The sequence below is a fragment of the Salmo trutta genome, chromosome 38 (genome assembly GCF_901001165.1).
Source record: "Salmo trutta chromosome 38, fSalTru1.1, whole genome shotgun sequence".
Taxonomy (NCBI): Eukaryota; Metazoa; Chordata; class Actinopteri; order Salmoniformes; family Salmonidae; genus Salmo; species Salmo trutta.
Window position 1 is genome coordinate 32,448,209 of NC_042994.1, and position 20,930 is coordinate 32,469,138.

At 52.8% G+C, this 20,930-nt stretch overlaps 1 protein-coding gene across 2 annotated transcripts; it reads left to right on the top strand.

The window, feature by feature from the left end:
- The first annotated feature begins 1,651 nt into the window (after positions 1-1,651).
- On the top strand, positions 1,652-13,838 carry LOC115178671 (G patch domain and ankyrin repeat-containing protein 1). 2 transcript variants are annotated; one of them, XM_029739942.1, is made up of 5 exons: positions 1,652-1,698; positions 2,131-2,439; positions 2,814-2,948; positions 11,965-12,239; positions 13,241-13,838. In XM_029739942.1, exons 2-5 carry the CDS (start codon positions 2,221-2,223, stop codon positions 13,734-13,736), a joined length of 1,125 nt encoding a protein of 374 aa, XP_029595802.1. In that variant the 5' UTR covers positions 1,652-1,698; positions 2,131-2,220; the 3' UTR covers positions 13,737-13,838. The 2 variants fall into 2 exon arrangements, with proteins under 2 accessions (XP_029595802.1, XP_029595803.1); XM_029739943.1 differs by lacking the exon at positions 1,652-1,698 and having other exon boundaries at positions 1,723-2,439.
- Positions 13,839-20,930: the final 7,092 nt, after the last annotated feature.

Genomic DNA, 20,930 nt, shown 5'->3' on the forward strand with positions numbered 1-20,930 from the left:
TCAGTGCTTTAAATTCAATACTTGACTGAGAGACCTTACAGATTCTGTATGTATGGGGGACTGAGGAAGAGTTAGTCATTCAAAGATCATGTCAACCTCTATTATTTCACACAGAGTGAGTCCATGTAACTTATTATGGGATTTGTTAAGCCACACTTTTATATATTTTTTTATTTAACTAGGCATGTCAGTTATGAACAAATTATTATTTACCCTAGCCAAACCCGGACAATGCTGGGCCAATTGTGCGCCGCCCTATTGGACTCCCGATCACGGCCGGATGTGATGTAGCCTGGATTCGAACCAGGGACTGTGGTGACACCTCTCACACTGAGATGCAGTGCCTCAGACCACTGCTTCACTCGGGAACTTTCACTCCTGAACTAATTTAGGCTGAATACTTATGCAACAAAATGTGAAATAAGTTATTTCAAAAGGCACTGTATTTTATACAAGGCTTGTCTGTTGAACGTTGGTTACTATGATGACAATCCTATGGTTGAAATTTCACTGTCACAACAATAGTTTACGTTGATGGAAATCCAATGTATTTTCCACGTCGATTCCATGTCACAATTTGTTGACAAATTACGTTGAAACATCATTGATTCAACCAGTTTGTGCCTAGTTTAGTATTTTCCTCTAGCTACTAGCTCAACAGCCACATCCTTTATTACCAGATTCAGCTGAGGTCTTGTACTTAAGGAATGATTTGTACCAAATACAACTCTCTTAGTTATGATAACATTGATAAGTTGTTGACATGAAAAACATTCACAACCTCATGAATGTTTCCGTCAATGTTATTCCACCATGTCAGAGAAAACACAGGCACTGGTTGTGTACTGAACAAAAACAAAGTGTTGGTCCCATGTTTCATGAGCTGAAATAAAAGAGTCCAGAAATGTTCCATACGCACAAAAAGCTTATTTCTCTATAATGTTGTGCACAAATTTGCTAACATCCCTGTTAGTGATTATTTCTACTTTGCTAAAATAATCCATCCACCTGATAGGTGTGGCATATTAAGAAGCTGATTAAACAGCATGATCATTACACAGGTTCACCTTGTGCTGGGTCGTTTTAGAGAATTTGGCAGTACATCCAACTGGCCTCACACCCGTAGACCACGTGTAACCACGCCAGCCCAGAATCTCCACATACGGCTTCTTCACCTGCGGGATCGTCAGAGACCAGTCACCCGGACAATTGATGAAATTGAGGACTATTTCTGCCTATAATAAATCCCTTTTGTGGGGAAAAACTCATTCTGATTGGATGGGCCTGATACCCCAGTGAAATCCATAGATTAGGCCCTAATGAATTTATTTAAATTGACTGATTTCCTTATATGAACTGTAACTCAGTAAAATCGTTGACATGTTTGCATGTTGCATTTATATTTTTGTTCAGTATAAAAATTATTTGATTAATGCAACATATTTTGGTCTGAATATCAATAAAATGTGGAACACCAATATTTCATATCGACTGGTACACCATTTAGGCGCGCTATAGACCTATGTGCTTATTTTGTTTGACTGAAGTAATGTAAAATGTGTCCTAAAATGATTTTGCTGCGTTACCAACTCCAGTCAGCAGAAGGGTGACGTGGGCTATATGCGTGACGTAGAAAATAGTGGACATGACGCCGCACTCCATCAACAACAGAGATGGAGGCACGCTACTTTACCTCAGGTAGTGAACTAACTATTTTGCTAGCATTTTTTAAATTTATTTACATTTGAGAACTCTTGATTATATATATAACTTTTTGTTAAATATCCAGGGACCTAACGTTAAAATCAGTGTGCTAGCTTGCTAGCTGCCCATAGCTAATTCTGTTTGATGAGTCCCAGCCAGCTAGCTAACGTTAGCTAACTGTTAGCCTTTACGACCGAGCGTTGAGGCACAGACAATATATTTGGTTGAGGCTAGCTAACTACCCTTAGCTACTAACTAAAAGTAACACTATTGTGGAGGAATTAGACTAGTCATTGAGTTAGCCACTGTAGTTAACTGGCTGTGTAAAGAAAATAATCTAGACCGACATTTCCAGACTCCAGAAAAGTGATTAACGAACGTCAGTTACCTCGTTTACACACATCTAATCACTATTCGACTGGTCAGCTGTGTTTTAGGTGACTGTAACGTTAGTGTCGCCTAGCCTGTCTAGCGGTCAGCTAGCTATTCCGGCGCCGCCGACCAACTGGCCCAGCCATGAGTTCGCTAAGCTACTTCACCCCGGCCCGAGAGGAAGAGCTGCTGTGGTCGGGGAACGCAGGCGCAGCCACCGGACCTCAACCCAGCACCCTCGGAGGAGAGGAGGCACGGCGCTTCTATCAAAGCCTCATAGAAGAGGGGGATGGAGGGGAGAGACGAGGAATGGAGCAGAGGGCGAGAGAGAACCGGAGGGGAAGAGCAGGGCAGCACGTCCAGGTACCACAAACACAACAAATATACCCTAGTAGCTACATCATCTATGATCATGACATGTATGATTTAAAAATAAAGTATTTCATCAGTATATATACACAGTACCAGTCAAAAGTTGACACCTACTCATTCCAGGGTTTTTCTTAATTTGTACTATTCTCTACATTGTAGAATACTATTGAATACATCAACACTATGAAATAAGACACATGGAATCATGTAGTAACCAAAGAAGTGTTAAACAAATCAAAATATATTTTATATTTGAGTTTCTTCAAAGTAGCCACCCTTTGCCTTGACAGCTTTGCACACTCCAGATGCATCAGTCAAGCATCTGCTGATTGACTGAAATGTAACTAAAGTACTCTTTCCCACAGGCTAGCAGGCAGCAGGCTAGCACCACCAGTGCTACCACGGAGCTGGAGGGGCTAAGACTGCTGCGTTGTGCCCAGGAAGGTAACCTGTCTGGGGTGAGAGGCCTGCTGTCCCGGGGGGTGGATGTCAACTTCCAGGTAGGTAACAGGAGGGATCTGAACCTGGGTCTCCCGCGGGGAGAAACCAAGTAGGAGATTGGATTATTAGACCGGGTTGGCGGTGTGAAAAGTGATTTTCGTTTTTATCACCGGGCTGCTTCCCGGGTGTGAGCCAGGTGCCCCGTTCAAAGCCCACGGGGAAGATGGCTCAAAACAAAAGTGACCTAGGTGAAGCATGTAGACTAGACTAATGAGTAGGATGCTGTGTTTTCACATGCTAAAGTGGGGTTTTTGATAAAAAGGGTTTATTTGCTTGAAAATGGAGTATTCTTACCTCAGGAAGTTGGTGGCTCCTTAATTAGGGAGAACGGGCTTGTGGTAAAGGCTGGAGCGGAATCAGTGGAATGTTAGAAAATACATCAAACACATGGTTTCCATGGTTTCCATGTGTTGGATGCCACTCCATTTGCTCCATTCCGGCCATTATTATGAGCCATTCTCTCCTCAGCAGCCTCCTAAGTGTCTTACATATATTTTAAGATTACTGTTCTATTTGAGCAGGGCGCACCTCCCTCACCGGTTTCACCCAGTCACGCAACAGACCATAGCCCCGGTTCAACCTGGGGCAGTTTAATCAAATCACCTCAGTGTCCTGACCATTAGACCTGCCCCAGGTTGAACCGGGCTATGTTTAATCAAATCACCTCAGTGTCCTGACCATTAGACCATAGCCCGGTTCAACCTGGGGCAGTTTAATCAAATCACCTCAGTGTCCTGACCATTAGACCATAGCCCGGTTCAACCTGGGGCAGTTTAATCAAATCACCTCAGTGTTCTGACCATTTGAACAAGAAGAATTTCCCTCTTTGGCCCAAGGGTGACCCTGATTATTTTTGAAGTCCCAGGCAGGACTACCTCATCAGGAGGAGCCAAACTCACTACATAAGGATGCCAGTAGTACAAGTACTGGATTCACGGTTTGTATTCAATTTAATAATAATCAAATGCATTGTTCTAAATGCATCTGTTTGCCAGGTTCAATTTAAAAGCTCCATGACAACATTTTCAAAACTCTTAAGATGTGTTTATTGTTTGGTGGAGTATGTCAAGTGAAAATATATCAGGTTTCAAGTTTTTTATTTTATTTATTGGAACAACCTACCGCAAACTTTTTGCCTTCAGTCCTGTTTCCCTTTAAAACGCTAACATGCCCTCGAACCAACCTCCTTCCCGTTGCCCTCGAACCAACCTCCTTCCCGTTGCCCTCGAACCAACCTCCTTCCCGTTGCCCTCGAACCAACCTCCTTCCCGTTGCCCTCGAACCAACCTCCTCCCCGTTGCCCTCGAACCAACCTCTTTCCCGTTGCCCTCGAACCAACCTCTTTCCCGTTGCCCTCGAACCAACCTCTTTCCCGTTGCCCTCGAACCAACCTCTTTCCCGTTGCCCTCGAACCAACCTCCTTCCCGTTGCCCTCGAACCAACCTCCTTCCCGAACCCCGGTGCCCTCGAACCAACCTCCTTCCCGTTGCCCCTCGAACCAACCTCCTTCCCGTTGCCCTCGAACCAACCTCCTTCCCGTTGCCCTCGAACCAACCTCCTTCCCGTTGCCCTCGAACCAACCTCCTTCCCGTTGCCCTCGAACCAACCTCCTTCCCGTTGCCCTCGAACCAACCTCCTTCCCGTTGCCCTCGAACCAACCTCCTTCCCGTTGCCCTCGAACCAACCTCTTCCCGTTGCCCCGAACCAACCTCTTTCCCGTTGGCCCTCGAACCAACCTCTTCCCCGTTGCCCTCGAACCACCTCTTTCCCGTTGGCCCTCGAACCAACCTCCTTCCCGTTGCCCTCGAACCAACCTCTTTCCCGTTGCCCTCGAACCAACCTCCTTCCCGTTGCCCTCGAACCAACCTCCTTCCCGTTGCCCTCGAACCAACCTCCTTCCCGTTGCCCTCGAACCAACCTCCTTCCCGTTGCCCTCGAACCAACCTCCTTCCCGTTGCCCTCGAACCAACCTCCTTCCCGTTGCCCTCGAACCAACCTCCTTCCCGTTGCCCTCGAACCAACCTCCTTCCCGTGCCCTCGAACCAACCTCCTCCCGTTGCCCTCGAAACCAACCTCCTTTCCCGTTGCCCTCGAACCAACCTCCTTCCCGTTGCCCTCGAACCAACCTTCCTTTCCCGTTGCCCTCGAACCAACCTCCTTCCCGTTGCCCTCGAACCCAACCTCCTTCCCGTGCCCTCGAACCAACCTCCTTCCCGTTGCCCTCGAACCAACCTCCTTCCCGTTGCCCTCGAACCAACCTCCTTCCCGTTGCCTCGAACCAACCTCCAAGTTTACCGTTGCCCTCGAACCAACCTCCTTCCCGTTGCCCTCGAACCAACCTCCTTCCCTTTGCCCTCGAACCAACCTCCTTCCCGTTGCCCTCGAACCAACCTCCTTCCCGTTGCCCTCGAACCAACCTCCTTCCCGTTGCCCTCGAACCAACCTCCTTCCCGTTGCCCTCGAACCAACCTCCTTCCCGTTGCCCTCGAACCAACCTCCTCCCGTTGCCCTTAGAACCAACCTCCTTCCCGTTGCCCTCGAACCAACCTCCTTCCCGTTGCCCTCGAACCAACCTCCTTCCCGTTGCCCTCGAACCAACCTCCTTCCCGTTGCCCTCGAACCAACCTCCTTCCCGTTGCCCTCGAACCAACCTCCTTCCCGTTGCCCTCGAACCAACCTCCTTCCCGTTGCCCTCGAACCAAACCTCCTTCCCGTTGCCCTCGAACCAACCTCCTTCCCGTTGCCCTCGACCAACCTCCTTCCCGTTGCCCTCGAACCAACCTCCTTCCCGTTGCCCTCGAACCAACCAACCTCCTTCCCGTTGCCTCGAACCAACCTCCTTCCCGTTGCCCTCGAACCAACCTCCTTCCCGTTGCCCTCGAACCAACCTCCTTCCCGTTGCCCCGAACCAACCTCCTTCCCGTTGCCCTCGAACCAACCCCTTTCCCGTTGCCCTCGAACCCAACCTCCTTCCCGTTGCCCTCGAACCAACCTCCTTCCCGTTTGCCCCTCGAACCAACCTCCTTCCCGTTGCCCCTCGAACCAACCTCCTTCCCCGTTGCCCTCGAACCAACCTCCTTCCCGTTGCCCTCGACCAACCTCCTTCCCGTTGCCCTCGAACCAACCTCCTTCCCGTTGCCCTCGAACCAACCTCTTCCCGTTGCCCTCGAACCAACCTCCTTTCCCGTTGCCCTCGAACCAACCTCCTTCCCGTTGCCCTCGAACCACCCTCCTTCCCGTTGCCCTCGAACCAACCTCCTTCCCGTTGCCCTCGAACCAACCCTCTTCCCGTTGCCCTCAGAACCAACCGCCTCCCGTTGCCCTCGAACACAACCTCCTTCCCCGTGCCCTCGAACCAACCATCACTTCCGTTGGCCCTCGAACCAACCTCCTTCCCGTTGCCCCTCGAACCAACCTCCTTCCCGTGTGCCCTCGAACCAACCTCTTCCCGTTGCCGCTCGAACCAACCTCCTTCCCGTTGCCCTCGAACCAACCTCCTTCCCGTTGCCCTCGAACCAACCTCCTTCCGTTCCGCTAGAACCAACCTCCTTACCCGTTGCCCTCCGAACCAACCTCCTTCCGTTGCCCTCTGAACCAACCTCCTTCCGTTGCCCTCAGAACCAACCTCCTTCCCGTTGCCCTCGAACCAACCTCCTTCTTCCCGTTGCCCTCGAACCACCTCCTTCCGTTGCCCTCGAACCAACCTCCTTCTCCCGTTGCCCTCGACCAACCTCCTTCCCGTTGCCCTCGAACCAACCTCCTTCCGTTCCCCGAACCAACCTCCTTCCCGTTTCCCTCGAACCAACTCTTTCCCGTTGCGCTCGAACCAACCTCTTTCCCGTTGGCCCTCGAACCAACCTCCTTCCCCGTTGCCTAGAACCAACCTCCTTCCCGTTGCCCTCGAACCAACCTCCTTCCCGTTGCCCTCGAACCACCTCCTTCCGTTGCCCTCGAACCAACCTCCTTCCCGTGTGCCCTCGGAACCACCTCCTTCCCGTTGCGCTCGAACCAACCTCCTTCCGTTGCCCTCGAACCAACCCCTCCTTCCCGTTGCCCTCGAACCAACCTCCTTCCCGTTGCCCCTCGAACCAACCTCCTTCCCGTTGCCCTCGAACCAACTCCTTCCCGTTGCCCTCCTAACCCTACCTCCTGCCGTAACCAACCTCCTTCCCGTTGCCCTCGAACCAACCTCCTTCCCGTTGCCCTCGAACCAACCTCCTTCCCGTTGCCCTCGAACCAACCTCCTTCCCGTTGCCCTCGAACCAACCTCCTTCCCGTTGCCCTCGAACCAACCTCCTTCCCGTTGCGCTAGAACCAACCTCCTTCCCGTTGCCCTCGAACCAACCTCCTTCCCGTTGCCCTCGAACCAACCTCCTTCCCGTTGCCCTAGAACCAACCTCCTTCCCGTTGCCCTCGAACCAACCTCCTTCCCGTTGCGCTAGAACCAACCTCCTTCCCGTTGCCCTCGAACCAACCTCCTTCCCGTTGCCCTCGAACCAACCTCCTTCCCGTTGCCCTCGAACCAACCTCCTTCCCGTTGCCCTCGAACCAACCTCCTTCCCGTTGCCCTCGAACCAACCTCCTTCCCGTTGCCCTCGAACCAACCTCCTTCCCGTTGCCCTCGAACCAACCTCCTTCCCGTTGCCCTCGAACCAACCTCCTTCCCGTTGCCCTCGAACCAACCTCCTTCCCGTTGCCCTCGAACCAACCTCCTTCCCGTTGCGCTCGAACCAACCTCCTTCCCGTTGCGCTCGAACCAACCTCCTTCCCGTTGCCCGAACCAACCTCCTTCCCGTTGCGCTCGAACCAACCTCCTTCCCGTTGCGCTCGAACCAACCTCCTTCCCGTTGCGCTAGAACCAACCTCCTTCCCGTTGCCCTCGAACCAACCTCCTTCCCGTTGCGCTAGAACCAACCTCCTTCCCGTTGCGCTAGAACCAACCTCCTTCCCGTTGCCCTCGAACCAACCTCCTTCCCGTTGCCCTAGAACCAACCTCCTTCCCGTTGCCCTCGAACCAACCTCCTTCCCGTTGCGCTAGAACCAACCTCCTTCCCGTTGCCCTCGAACCAACCTCCTTCCCGTTGCCCTCGAACCAACCTCCTTCCCGTTGCGCCCGAACCAACCTCCTTCCCGTTGCCCTCGAACCAACCTCCTTCCCGTTGCGCTAGAACCAACCTCCTTCCCGTTGCCCTCGAACCAACCTCCTTCCCGTTGCCCTCGAACCAACCTCCTTCCCGTTGCCCTCGAACCAACCTCCTTCCCGTTGCCCTAGAACCAACCTCCTTCCCGTTGCCCTCGAACCAACCTCCTTCCCGTTGCCCTCGAACCAACCTCCTTCCCGTTGCCCTCGAACCAACCTCCTTCCCGTTGCCCTCGAACCAACCTCCTTCCCGTTGCCCTCGAACCAACCTCCTTCCCGTTGCCCTCGAACCAACCTCCTTCCCGTTGCCCTCGAACCAACCTCCTTCCCGTTGCCCTCGAACCAACCTCCTTCCCGTTGCCCTCGAACCAACCTCCTTCCCGTTGCCCTCGAACCAACCTCCTTCCCGTTGCCCTCGAACCAACCTCCTTCCCGTTGCGCTAGAACCAACCTCCTTCCCGTTGCCCTAGAACCAACCTCCTTCCCGTTGCCCTCGAACCAACCTCCTTCCCGTTGCCTAACCAACCTCCTTCCCGTTGCCCTCGAACCAACCTCCTTCCCGTTGCCCTCGAACCAACCTCCTTCCCGTTGCCCTCGAACCAACCTCCTTCCCGTTGCCCTCGAACCAACCTCCTTCCCGTTGCCCTCGAACCAACCTCCTTCCCGTTGCCCTCGAACCAACCTCCTTCCCGTTGCCTCGACCCAACCTCCTTCCCGTTGCCCTCGAACCAACCTCCTTCCCGTTGCCCTCGAACCAACCTCCTTCCCGTTGCCCTCGAACCAACCTCCTTCCCGTGCCCTCGAACCAACCTCCTTCCCGTTGCCCTCGAACCAACCTCCTTCCCGTTGCGCTAGAACCAACCTCCTTCCCGTTGCCCTCGAACCAACCTCCTTCCCGTTGCGCTAGAACCAACCTCCTTCCCGTTGCGCTAGAACCAACCTCCTTCCCGTTGCCCTCGAACCAACCTCCTTCCCGTTGCGCTAGAACCAACCTCCTTCCCGTTGCGCTAGAACCAACCTCCTTCCCGTTGCGCTAGAACCAACCTCCTTCCCGTTGCCCTCGAACCAACCTCCTTCCCGTTGCGCTAGAACCAACCTCCTTCCCGTTGCGCTAGAACCAACCTCCTTCCCGTTGCCCTCGAACCAACCTCCTTCCCGTTGCCCTAGAACCAACCTCCTTCCCGTTGCCCTAGAACCAACCTCCTTCCCGTTGCCCTAGAACCAACCTCCTTCCCGTTGCCCTAGAACCAACCTCCTTCCCGTTGCCCTAGAACCAACCTCCTTCCCGTTGCCCTCGAACCAACCTCCTTCCCGTTGCCCTCGAACCAACCTCCTTCCCGTTGCCCTAGAACCAACCTCCTTCCCGTTGCCCTAGAACCAACCTCCTTCCCGTTGCCCTCGAACCAACCTCCTTCCCGTTGCCCTCGAACCAACCTCCTTCCCGTTGCCCTCGAACCAACCTCCTTCCCGTTGCGCTAGAACCAACCTCCTTCCCGTTGCCCTAGAACCAACCTCCTTCCCGTTGCCCTCGAACCAACCTCCTTCCCGTTGCGCTAGAACCAACCTCCCTTCCCCGTTGCCCTAGAACCAACCTACCTTCCCGTTGCCCTCGAACCAACCTCCTTCCCGTTGCCCTAGAACCAACCTCCTTCCCGTTGCCCTAGAACCAACCTCCTTCCCGTTGCCCTAGAACCAACCTCCTTCCCGTTGCCCTAGAACCAACCCTCCTTCCCGTTGCCCTAGAACCAACCTCCTTCCCGTTGCCCTCGAACCAACCTCCTTCCGTTGCCCTAGAACCAACCTCCTTCCCGTTGCCCTAGAACCAACCTCCTTCCGTTGCCCTAGAACCAACCTCCTTCCCGTTGCCCTAGAACCAACCTCCTTCCCGTTGCCCCGAACCAACCTCCTTCCCGTTGCCCTCGAACCAACCTCCTTCCCGTTGCCCTCAAACCAACCTCCTTCCCGTTGCCCTCGAACCAACCTCCTTCCCGTCGCGCTAGAACCAACCTCCTTCCCGTTGCCCTAGAACCAACCTCCTTCCCGTTGCCCTCGAACCAACCTCCTTCCCGTTGCGCTAGAACCAACCTCCTTCCCGTTGCGCTAGAACCAACCTCCTTCCCGTTGCCCTAGAACCAACCTCCTTCCCGTTGCCCTCGAACCAACCTCCTTCCCGTTGCGCTAGAACCAACCTCCTTCCCGTTGCGCTAGAACCAACCTCCTTCCCGTTGCCCTAGAACCAACCTCCTTCCCGTTGCCCTAGAACCAACCTCCTTCCCGTTGCCCTCGAACCAACCTCCTTCCCGTTGCCCTAGAACCAACCTCCTTCCCGTTGCCCTCGAACCAACCTCCTTCCCGTTGCCCTAGAACCAACCTCCTTCCCGTTGCCCTCGAACCAACCTCCTTCCCGTTGCCCTAGAACCAACCTCCTTCCCGTTGCCCTCGAACCAACCTCCTTCCCGTTGCGCTAGAACCAACCTCCTTCCCGTTGCGCTAGAACCAACCTCCTTCCCGTTGCCCTCGAACCAACCTCCTTCCCGTTGCGCTAGAACCAACCTCCTTCCCGTTGCCCTCGAACCAACCTCCTTCCCGTTGCGCTAGAACCAACCTCCTTCCCGTTGCCCTCGAACCAACCTCCTTCCCGTTGCCCTAGAACCAACCTCCTTCCCGTTGCTCTAGAACCAACCTCCTTCCCGTTGCCCTAGAACCAACCTCCTTCCCGTTGCGCTCGTCTTTAACACCGGTTGTCTTCTCATACTAACACTGCTTTACTGAGGAGTGTCTGCTACATGACCAAAATGTTCTCTATACATTCTTCTTAATGTCTTTCTCTCCCCCTCTCTCTCTCTCTCCATCTCCTCTTTCTCTCCCCCTCTCTCTCTCTCCATCTCCTCTTTCTCTCCCCCTCTCTCTCTCTCTCTCTCCATCTCCTCTTTCTCTCCCCCTCTCTCTCTCTCATCTCCTCTTTCTCTCCCCCTCTCTCTCTCTCTCTCTCTCCATCTCCTCTTTCTCTCCCCCTCTCTCTCTCTCTCTCTCCATCTCCTCTTTCTCTCCCCCTCTCTCTCTCTCTCTCCATCTCCTCTTTCTCTCCCCCTCTCTCTCTCTCCATCTCCTCTTTCTCTCCCCCTCTCTCTCTCTCTCTCTCTCCATCTCCTCTTTCTCTCCCCCTCTCTCTCTCTCTCTCACTCCATCTCCTCTTTCTCTCCATCTCCTCTCTCTCTCCATCTCCTCTTTCTCTCCCTCTCTCTCTCTCTCCATCTCCTCTCTCTCTCCATCTCATCTTTCTCTCCCCCTCCCTCTCTCTCTCTCTCCATCTCCTCTTTCTCTCCCCCCTCCCTCTCTCTCTCTCTCCATCTCCTCTTTCTCTCCCCCCTCTCTCTCTCTCTCTCTCCATCTCCTCTTTCTCTCCCCCTCTCTCTCTCTCCATCTCCTCTCTCTCCCCCCTCTCTCTCTCTCTCTCTCTCCATCTCCTCTTTCTCTCCCTGACTCTCTCTCTCTCTCTCTCCATCTCATCTTTCTCTCCCTCTCTCTCTCTCTCTCTCCATCTCATCTTTCTCTCCCCCTCCCTCTCTCTCTCTCTCCATCTCCTCTTTCTCTCCCCCTCCCTCTCTCTCTCTCTCCATCTCCTCTTTCTCTCCCCCTCTCTCTCTCTCTCTCCATCTCCTCTTTCTCTCCCCCTCTCTCTCTCTCCATCTCCTCTCTCTCCCCCCCTCTCTCTCTCTCTCTCCATCTCCTCTTTCTCTCCCCCCTCTCTCTCTCTCTCTCCATCTCCTCTTTCTCTCCCCCCTCCCTCTCTCTCTCTCTCTCCATCTCCTCTCTCTCCCCCCCTCTCTCTCTCTCTCTCCATCTCCTCTTTCTCTCCCTGACTCTCTCTCCAGGACAGCTGGTGGTGGACAGGTGTGATGTGTGCAGCGGCGGCAGGGCAGCGGGGTGTCGTTAGGCTCCTCCTCCAGCAGGGGGCGGCGTGGGTGGGCGTGGTGGACACGCAGGGCCGGGACGCCAGGGAGCTGGCTAGGATGGCAGGGCATAGCGGGGTCCTAGAGGAACTGGACCACTACGGGTCTCTGCAGGACTGTGACCATGAGACGGGTGACCGGCATGGGAGACAGAGGGGTCAACACAACCATTACAGGAGAGAGACACAGGACCACAGGTTAGTGACCGACTGACTGACTGACCACAGGTTAGTGACCGACTGACTGACTGACCACAGGTTACTGACTGACTGACTGACTGACCACAGGTTACTGACTGACTGACTGACCACAGGTTAATGACTGACTGACTGACTGACTGACCGACCACAGGTTAGTGACTGACTGACTGACTGATTGACCGACCACAGGCTAGTGACTGACTGACCGACCACAGGTTAGTGACTGACTGACTGACTGACCACAGGTTAGTGACTGACTGACTGACTGACTGACCACAGGTTAGTGACTGACTGACCACAGGTTAGCGAACACAGTACAGTCCCTGGCTGTCTGTCATGTGGTCGACCATACTAGACTGACACAGCCACTTCATGTTTGATTTAACCCACCTGGAAGACCAGGTGAACTGATCAGTTGGTCAGGTGTGGTGAATATAGACAGTCCCTGAACTGACCAGTTGGTCAGGTGTGGTGAATATAGACAGTCCCTGAACTGATCAGTTGGTCAGGTGTGGTGACTATAGACAGTCCCTGAACTGATCAGTTGGTCAGGTGTGGTGAATATAGACAGTCCCTGAACTGATCAGTTGGTCAGGTGTGGTGACTATAGACAATCCCTGAACTGATCAGTTGGTCAGGTGTGGTGACTATAGACAGTCCCTGAACTGATCAGTTGGTCAGGTGTGGTGACTATAGACAGTCCCTGAACTGATCAGTTGGTCAGGTGTGGTGACTATAGACAGTCCCTGAACTGATCAGTTGGTCAGGTGTGGTGACTATAGACAGTCCCTGAACTGATCAGTTAGATCAGTTGGTCAGGTGTGGTACCTAGCTGGAACACCATCCTGCAGTATCTGAGGCTCTCCAGGAACAGGCTCTCCTACCTCTGTCCTAGTGTAGAAATAAGACCTGAGATTGAAGGATTGTTGTCAAGGAGATACTCATTTTTCTCCTCCCTTGTTGCTCTTCTCTCTCTCTGCTCCCCCCCCCCCCCCCAGTTCTCCCCCAGCGGTAGCAGCAGTCCAGACCCATCATAACCAGTCCACCCAGAATCAGACCCAGTGGTGTCCAGTCTGCAGTGTCCACTACTCCTCTCCTCCAGAGACGCACCTCTCCTCCACCCTCCACCTGTTCTCTCTCTCCCGCCCTGCTCCCCCTCCCCACTACTGCCTCCCCCCCTCCACCCCCGCCTACCAGATGATGCTGCGCTCCGGATGGACCCCTGGGGGGGGGCTGGGGCCCGCGGGGGAGGGTCACAAACAGCCGGTCCGGACCGTCCTGAAGAGGGACAGTAGAGGCCTGGGGTACGGACCCACACCCCGACCTAAGATCACACACTTCCAACCTAAAGACCCACAGGCAGTCAGACGGACGGGGAAGGAGGGTCGGGGAGAGCGGGGGAGGAGGGGGATGAAGGAGGAGAGCAGGAGGGAGGAGAAGGACAGGAACTGGGAGAGAGACTTCCGCTCTTCCTTTAACACCTTTGACCCCTGACCTCTAAATGCTGACTCAGGGAACACATGTGGTGTGATCACCTGTTGTAGTCAGTTTCTCTCTAGTGTACACTGTTTTCTCTCTCTCTCTCTCTCTCTCTCTCTCTCTCTCTAGTGTACACTCTGCTTTCTCTCTCTCTAGTGTACACTGCTCTTTCTCTCTCTGCGCTTTCTCTCTCTCTCTCTGTAGTGTACACTGCTCTCTCTCTCTCTCTCTCTGTCTCTCTCTGTGTCTCTCTCTGTCTCTCTCTCTCTCTCTCTCTCTGTGTAGTGTACACTCTGCTCTCTTATGTCGCATAGCAAATGCACCAGGAAGAGTAGCTGCTGCTTTTGCAACAGCTAATGAGGACCCTAATCAAATACCAAAGGGTCTGAATACTTATGTAAATAAGGTATTTCAGTTTTTTATTTGTAATAAATTTGCAAGCATTTCTAAAAAACAGCTTTTGCTTTGTCGTTATGTGGTATTTGCTCCACTCTACCTGTTGTCCACAGGGCCAAGGGCCCATTTATGGCTTGATAATGAAGTGTTACTCTACTGAGGAGTTACACTGGGGCTTGATAATGAAGTTTTACTCTGTTACTGAGGAGCTCCACTTGGGCTTGATAATTAAGTGTACAGGATGGGAACAATAACTGCCCGAGTTACACCAGGAACGCACAATCCCTCCATCAGTGCTCAGACTGTCCACAATAGGCTGAGAGAGGCTGGACTGAGTGCTTGTAGGCCTGTTGTAAGGCAGGTCCTCACCAGACATCACTGGCAACAACGTCACCTACAGGCACAAACCCACCGTCGCTGGACCAGACAGGACTGGCAAAAACTGCTCTTCACTGATGAGTTGCGGTTTTGTCTCACCAGGGGTGATGGTTTCGGATTTGCGTTTATCGTCGAAGGAATGAGTGTTACACCGAGGCCTGTACTCTGGAGCGGGATCGATTTGGAGGTGGAGGGTCCGTCATGGTCTTGGGTGATGTGTCACAGCATCATTGGACTGAGCTTGTTGTCATTGCAGGCAATCTCAACGCTGTGCGTTACAGGGAAGACATCCTCCTCCCTCATGTGGTACCCTTTCTGACATGACCCTCCAGCATGACAATGCCACCAGCCATACTACTCATTCTGTGCGTGATTTCCTGCAAGACAGGAATTTCAGTGTTCTGCCATAGCCAGTGAAGAGCCCTGATCTCAATCCCATTGAGCACGTCTGGGACCTGTTGAATCGGAGGGTGAGGGCTAGGGTCATTCCCCCCAGAAATGTCCGGGAACTTGCAGGTGCTTTGGTGGAAGAGTGGGGTAACATCTCACAGCAAGAACTGGCAAATCTGGTGCAGTCCATGAGGAGGAGATGCACTGCAGTACTTAATGCAGCTGGTGGCCACAGCAGATACTGACTGTTACTTTTGATTTTGACCCCCTCTTTGTTCAGGGACACATTATTCAATTTCTGTGGAACTTGTTCAGTTTATGTCTCAGTTGTTGAATCTTATGTTCATACAAAATGTACACATGTTAAGTTTGCTGAAAATAAACGCAGTTGACAGAGAGAGGACGTTTCTTTTGCTGAGTTTAATTAGCTCGTGTGCTTTTCTCATCAAGGAGGGTATTCTATATGCAGTATATTGTTGGGGTCTGTAACTATGGTTACCAGTAACAGTTTCTTCCCATTCAACAGACAGTTCAGTAATAGATCCATGTAATTTCAGTTGATTTGTCTGCCTGCCTGTCTGCCCCTCTGTCTGTCTGCCTGCCTGTTTGTCCGTCCGTCCGTCCGTGCATTGGTATATTGGATTGTGTATAAAAGTGGATCCTCCTGATTGTATTTTCCTTCCTTTTTAGACTATATAGGCCTAATAAAATTGTTACAATGGTAGGCAACTGTGTGTCTCTGTCTGTCTGCCTGTCTGTCTGTCTGTCTGTATGGTGACTAAAAGTGAAGTTAATGCCTCAACATGCCGAATTTATCTGAACTATGTGAATTTCTGTCGGTGTCCATTTTGAAAGTGCTGAACGACTAGGTCTACTTAGTCACAGCTCATTTACTTGCACTTGCTTATACTTAATGATATAAGAACAAATGTTATGAGTTTACTGAACCTAAATGTAATAATGTTTGTCTATGGTTCAAAAGTCTAAACTCATTGCGGCGTTCGTTGTTATTGAAGGAGAATGCGGTTCTTATTGAGTTCCACAAGGAGTCAGTAGAAGCCATGTTTATTTAAGCAAGTCAGCCATATCAGCTTTGTTTTTTTAAAAGGCAGTAAATGAGGCTGAATGAACTGTTTAGCTGCCAGACAAGGCTCAGCTGATAGCCAGGTGTAGCGGTGGTAAGGATTCACTCCATGGTGCTGAAAAGAAAGCTCTGCTGTTGGGACAGCTTTATGTAGGCCATAACAGTTTGTGGGCACCGTTTGTCACTGTTATAGCTCAATTAATATATTGTTTAGTGTTGTGTAGTGGCTTTTCTGGCATGCATCTACAACAAAAATGTTGAGTTTGCCTCACCAAGATGTACATGCTAACACCTGAACTGGCCAAGATAGAGTACATGATCAGTGAATATATTCAATGTACAGGCTACAATGTGGGGATCTCATGCATGGTAATAACTACCTGTATATACGACGATAAAGTTATATTATATTCTACTCAATCCATAGGCTTCATTGATGCCTTTCAGAGTGTCTTGAATTCAATACAACCGGCTATGATAGCTGAGGTTCATAGCTAGCTAGCAAATATTGACGTTATAATATTGACATTTAACAGTAATTTTGTCAAATTTCTTTGGGTGATTAATGATTAACTGGTGGAAACAATTAAAAACAACTGTTGTGAACTCATATTTATACCAACCGTTGTAGGGTCCAAACACAGATTGGCATCAAAGCTACACATAGGCATACAGTTATTTTTATCCTCCACTACACAATAAGCAATAAAATAGTTAGCTAGCTACGTTACTTCAGCTGCATTGTATGGCAAATATCACCAAGGCATATTTGCTGGCAGCATTGTGGTAAAGTCATCTCTGGTAGGTAGAATGGTGAAACTCATTTTAGTGTTTGTTTGTAATTAGCACAGCCAGGCACAGAACACCACACAGCCAGGAACAGAACACCGCACAGCCAGGAACAGAACACCGCACAGCCAGGAACAGAACACCGCACAGCCAGGATCAGAACACCGCACAGCCAGGAACAGAACACCGCACAGCCAGGCACAGAACACCGCACAGCCAGGAACAGAACACCGCACAGCCAGGCACAGAACACCGCACAGCCAGGCACAGAACACCGCACAGCCAGGCACAGAACACCGCACAGCCAGGCACAGAACACCGCACAGCCAGGCACAGAACACCGCACAGCCAGGCACAGAACACCGCACAGCCAGGCACAGAACACCGCACAGCCAGGCACAGAACACCACACAGCCAGGCACAGAACACCACACAGCCAGGCACAGAACACCACACAGCCAGGCACAGAACACCACACAGCCAGGAACAGAACACCACACAGCCAGGAACAGAACACCACACAGCCAGGAACAGAACACAGAACACCACACAGCCAGGAACAGAACACCACACAGCCAGGAACAGAACACCACACAGCCAGGAACAGAACACCACACAGCCAGGAACAGAACACCACACAGCCAGGAACAGAACACCACACAGCCAGGAACAGAACACCACACAGCCAGGCACAGAACACCACACAGCCAGGCACAGAACACCACACAGCCAGGCACAGAACACCACACAGCCAGGCACAGAACACCACACAGCCAGGCACAGAACACCACACAGCCAGGCACAGAACACCACACAGCCAGGAACAGAACACCACACAGCCAGGCTCAGAACACCACACAGCCAGGCACAGAACATTTACATTACATTTACGTCATTTAGCAGACGCTCTTATCCAGAGCGACTTACAGTAGTGAATGCATACATTTCATACAATTTTATACAATTATTATTATTATTTTTTTCTGTGCTGGCCCCCCGTGGGAATCGAACCCACAACCCTGGTGTTGCAAACACCATGCTCTACCAACTGAGCTACAGGGAAGGCTAACCACCACACAGCCAGGCACAGAACACCACACAGCCAGGCACAGAACACCACACAGCCAGGAACAGAACACCACACAGCCAGGCACAGAACACCACACAGCCAGGAACAGAACACCACACAGCCAGGCACAGAACACCACACAGCCAGGAACAGAACACCACACAGCCAGGAACAGAACACCACACAGCCAGGAACAGAACACCACACAGCCAGGAACAGAACACAGCCAGGCACAGAACACCACACAGCCAGGCACAGAACACCACACAGCCAGGAACAGAACACCACACAGCCAGGAACAGAACACCGCACAGCCAGGCACAGAACACCACACAGCCAGGCACAGAACACCACACAGCCAGGAACAGAACACCACACAGCCAGGAACAGAACACCACACAGCCAGGAACAGAACACCACACAGCCAGGAACAGAACACCACACAGCCAGGAACAGAACACCACACAGCCAGGAACAGAACACCACACAGCCAGGAACAGAACACAGCCAGGCACAGAACACCACACAGCCAGGAACAGAACACCACACAGCCAGGAACAGAACACCACACAGCCAGGCACAGAACACCACACAGCCAGGCACAGAACACCGCACAGCCAGGCACAGAACACCACACAGCCAGGAACAGAACACCACACAGCCAGGAACAGAACACCACACAGCCAGGAACAGAACACCACACAGCCAGGAACAGAACACCACACAGCCAGGAACAGAACACAGCCAGGCACAGAACACCACACAGCCAGGAACAGAACACCACACAGCCAGGAACAGAACACCACACAGCCAGGCACAGAACACCACACAGCCAGGCACAGAACACCGCACAGCCAGGCACAGAACACCACACAGCCAGGAACAGAACACCACACAGCCAGGCACAGAACACCGCACAGCCAGGCACAGAACACCGCACAGCCAGGCACAGAACACCGCACAGCCAGGAACAGAACACCACACAGCCAGGAACAGAACACCACACAGCCAGGCACAGAACACCACACAGCCAGGCACAGAACACCGCACAGCCAGGCACAGAACACCGCACAGCCAGGCACAGAACACCGCACAGCCAGGCACAGAACACCGCACAGCCAGGAACAGAACACCACACAGCCAGGAACAGAACACCGCACAGCCAGGAACAGAACACCGCACAGCCAGGAACAGAACACCACACAGCCAGGCACAGAACACCACACAGCCAGGCACAGAACACCACACAGCCAGGCACAGAACACCACACAGCCAGGCACAGAACACCACACAGCCAGGAACAGAACACCACACAGCCAGGCACAGAACACAGCCAGGCACAGAACACCACACAGCCAGGAACAGAACACCACACAGCCAGGCACAGAACACCACACAGCCAGGCACAGAACACCACACAGGCAGGCACAGAACACAGCCAGGCACAGAACACCACACAGCCAGGAACAGAACACCACACAGCCAGGAACAGAACACCACACAGCCAGGAACAGAACACCACACAGCCAGGAACAGAACACCACACAGCCAGGAACAGAACACCACACAGCCAGGCACAGAACACCACACAGCCAGGAACAGAACACCACACAGCCAGGCACAGAACACCACACAGCCAGGAACAGAACACCACACAGCCAGGAACAGAACACCACACAGCCAGGCACAGAACACCACACAGCCAGGAACAGAACACAGGCAGGAACAGAACACCACACAGGCAGGAACAGAACACCACACAGGCAGGAACAGAACACAGCCAGGCACAGAACACAGGCAGGAACAGAACACAGCCAGGCACAGAACACCACACAGCCAGGAACAGAACACCACACAGCCAGGAACAGAACACCACACAGCCAGGAACAGAACACCACACAGCCAGGCACAGAACACCACACAGCCAGGAACAGAACACAGCCAGGAACAGAACACCACACAGCCAGGCACAGAACACAGGCAGGAACAGAACACAGCCAGGCACAGAACACCACACAGCCAGGAACAGAACACCACACAGCCAGGCACAGAACACCGCACAGCCAGGCACAGAACACCACACAGCCAGGCACAGAACACCACACAGCCAGGCACAGAACACCACACAGCCAGGAACAGAACACCACACAGCCAGGCACAGAACACCGCACAGCCAGGCACAGAACACCACACAGCCAGGCACAGAACACCACACAGCCAGGCACAGAACACCACACAGCCAGGAACAGAACACCACACAGCCAGGCACAGAACACCACACAGCCAGGCACAGAACACCACACAGCCAGGAACAGAACACCACACAGCCAGGCACAGAACACCGCACAGCCAGGCACAGAACACCACACAGCCAGGCACAGAACACCACACAGCCAGGCACAGAACACCACACAGCCAGGCACAGAACACCACACAGCCAGGAACAGAACACCACACAGGCAGGAACAGAACACCACACAGCCAGGAACAGAACACCACACAGCCAGGAACAGAACACCACACAGGCAGGAACAGAACACCACACAGCCAGGCACAGAACACCGCACAGCCAGGAACAGAACACCACACAGCCAGGAACAGAACACCACACAGCCAGGAACAGAACACCACACAGGCAGGAACAGAACACCACACAGCCAGGCACAGAACACCACACAGCCAGGCACAGAACACCACACAGCCAGGCACAGAACACCACACAGCCAGGAACAGAACACCACACAGGCAGGAACAGAACACCACACAGCCAGGAACAGAACACCACACAGCCAGGAACAGAACACCACACAGGCAGGAACAGAACACCACACAGCCAGGCACAGAACACCGCACAGCCAGGAACAGAACACCACACAGCCAGGAACAGAACACCACACAGCCAGGAACAGAACACCACACAGGCAGGAACAGAACACCACACAGCCAGGCACAGAACACCGCACAGCCAGGAACAGAACACCACACAGCCAGGAACAGAACACCACACAGCCAGGAACAGAACACCGCACAGCCAGGCACAGAACACCACACAGCCAGGCACAGAACACCACACAGCCAGGAACAGAACACCACACAGCCAGGA

What these genes read in the sequence shown, in the direction of transcription:
- LOC115178671 (XM_029739942.1), top strand. Translation starts at nt 2,221, where the DNA reads ATGAGTTCGCTAAGCTACTTCACCCCGGCCCGAGAGGAAGAGCTGCTG. An exon ending in GAGCAGGGCAGCACGTCCAG is followed by an intron (nt 2,440 to 2,813) that starts GTACCACAAACA and finishes TCTTTCCCACAG; the next exon opens with GCTAGCAGGCAGCAGGCTAG. An exon ending in GGGTGGATGTCAACTTCCAG is followed by an intron (nt 2,949 to 11,964) that starts GTAGGTAACAGG and finishes CTCTCTCTCCAG; the next exon opens with GACAGCTGGTGGTGGACAGG.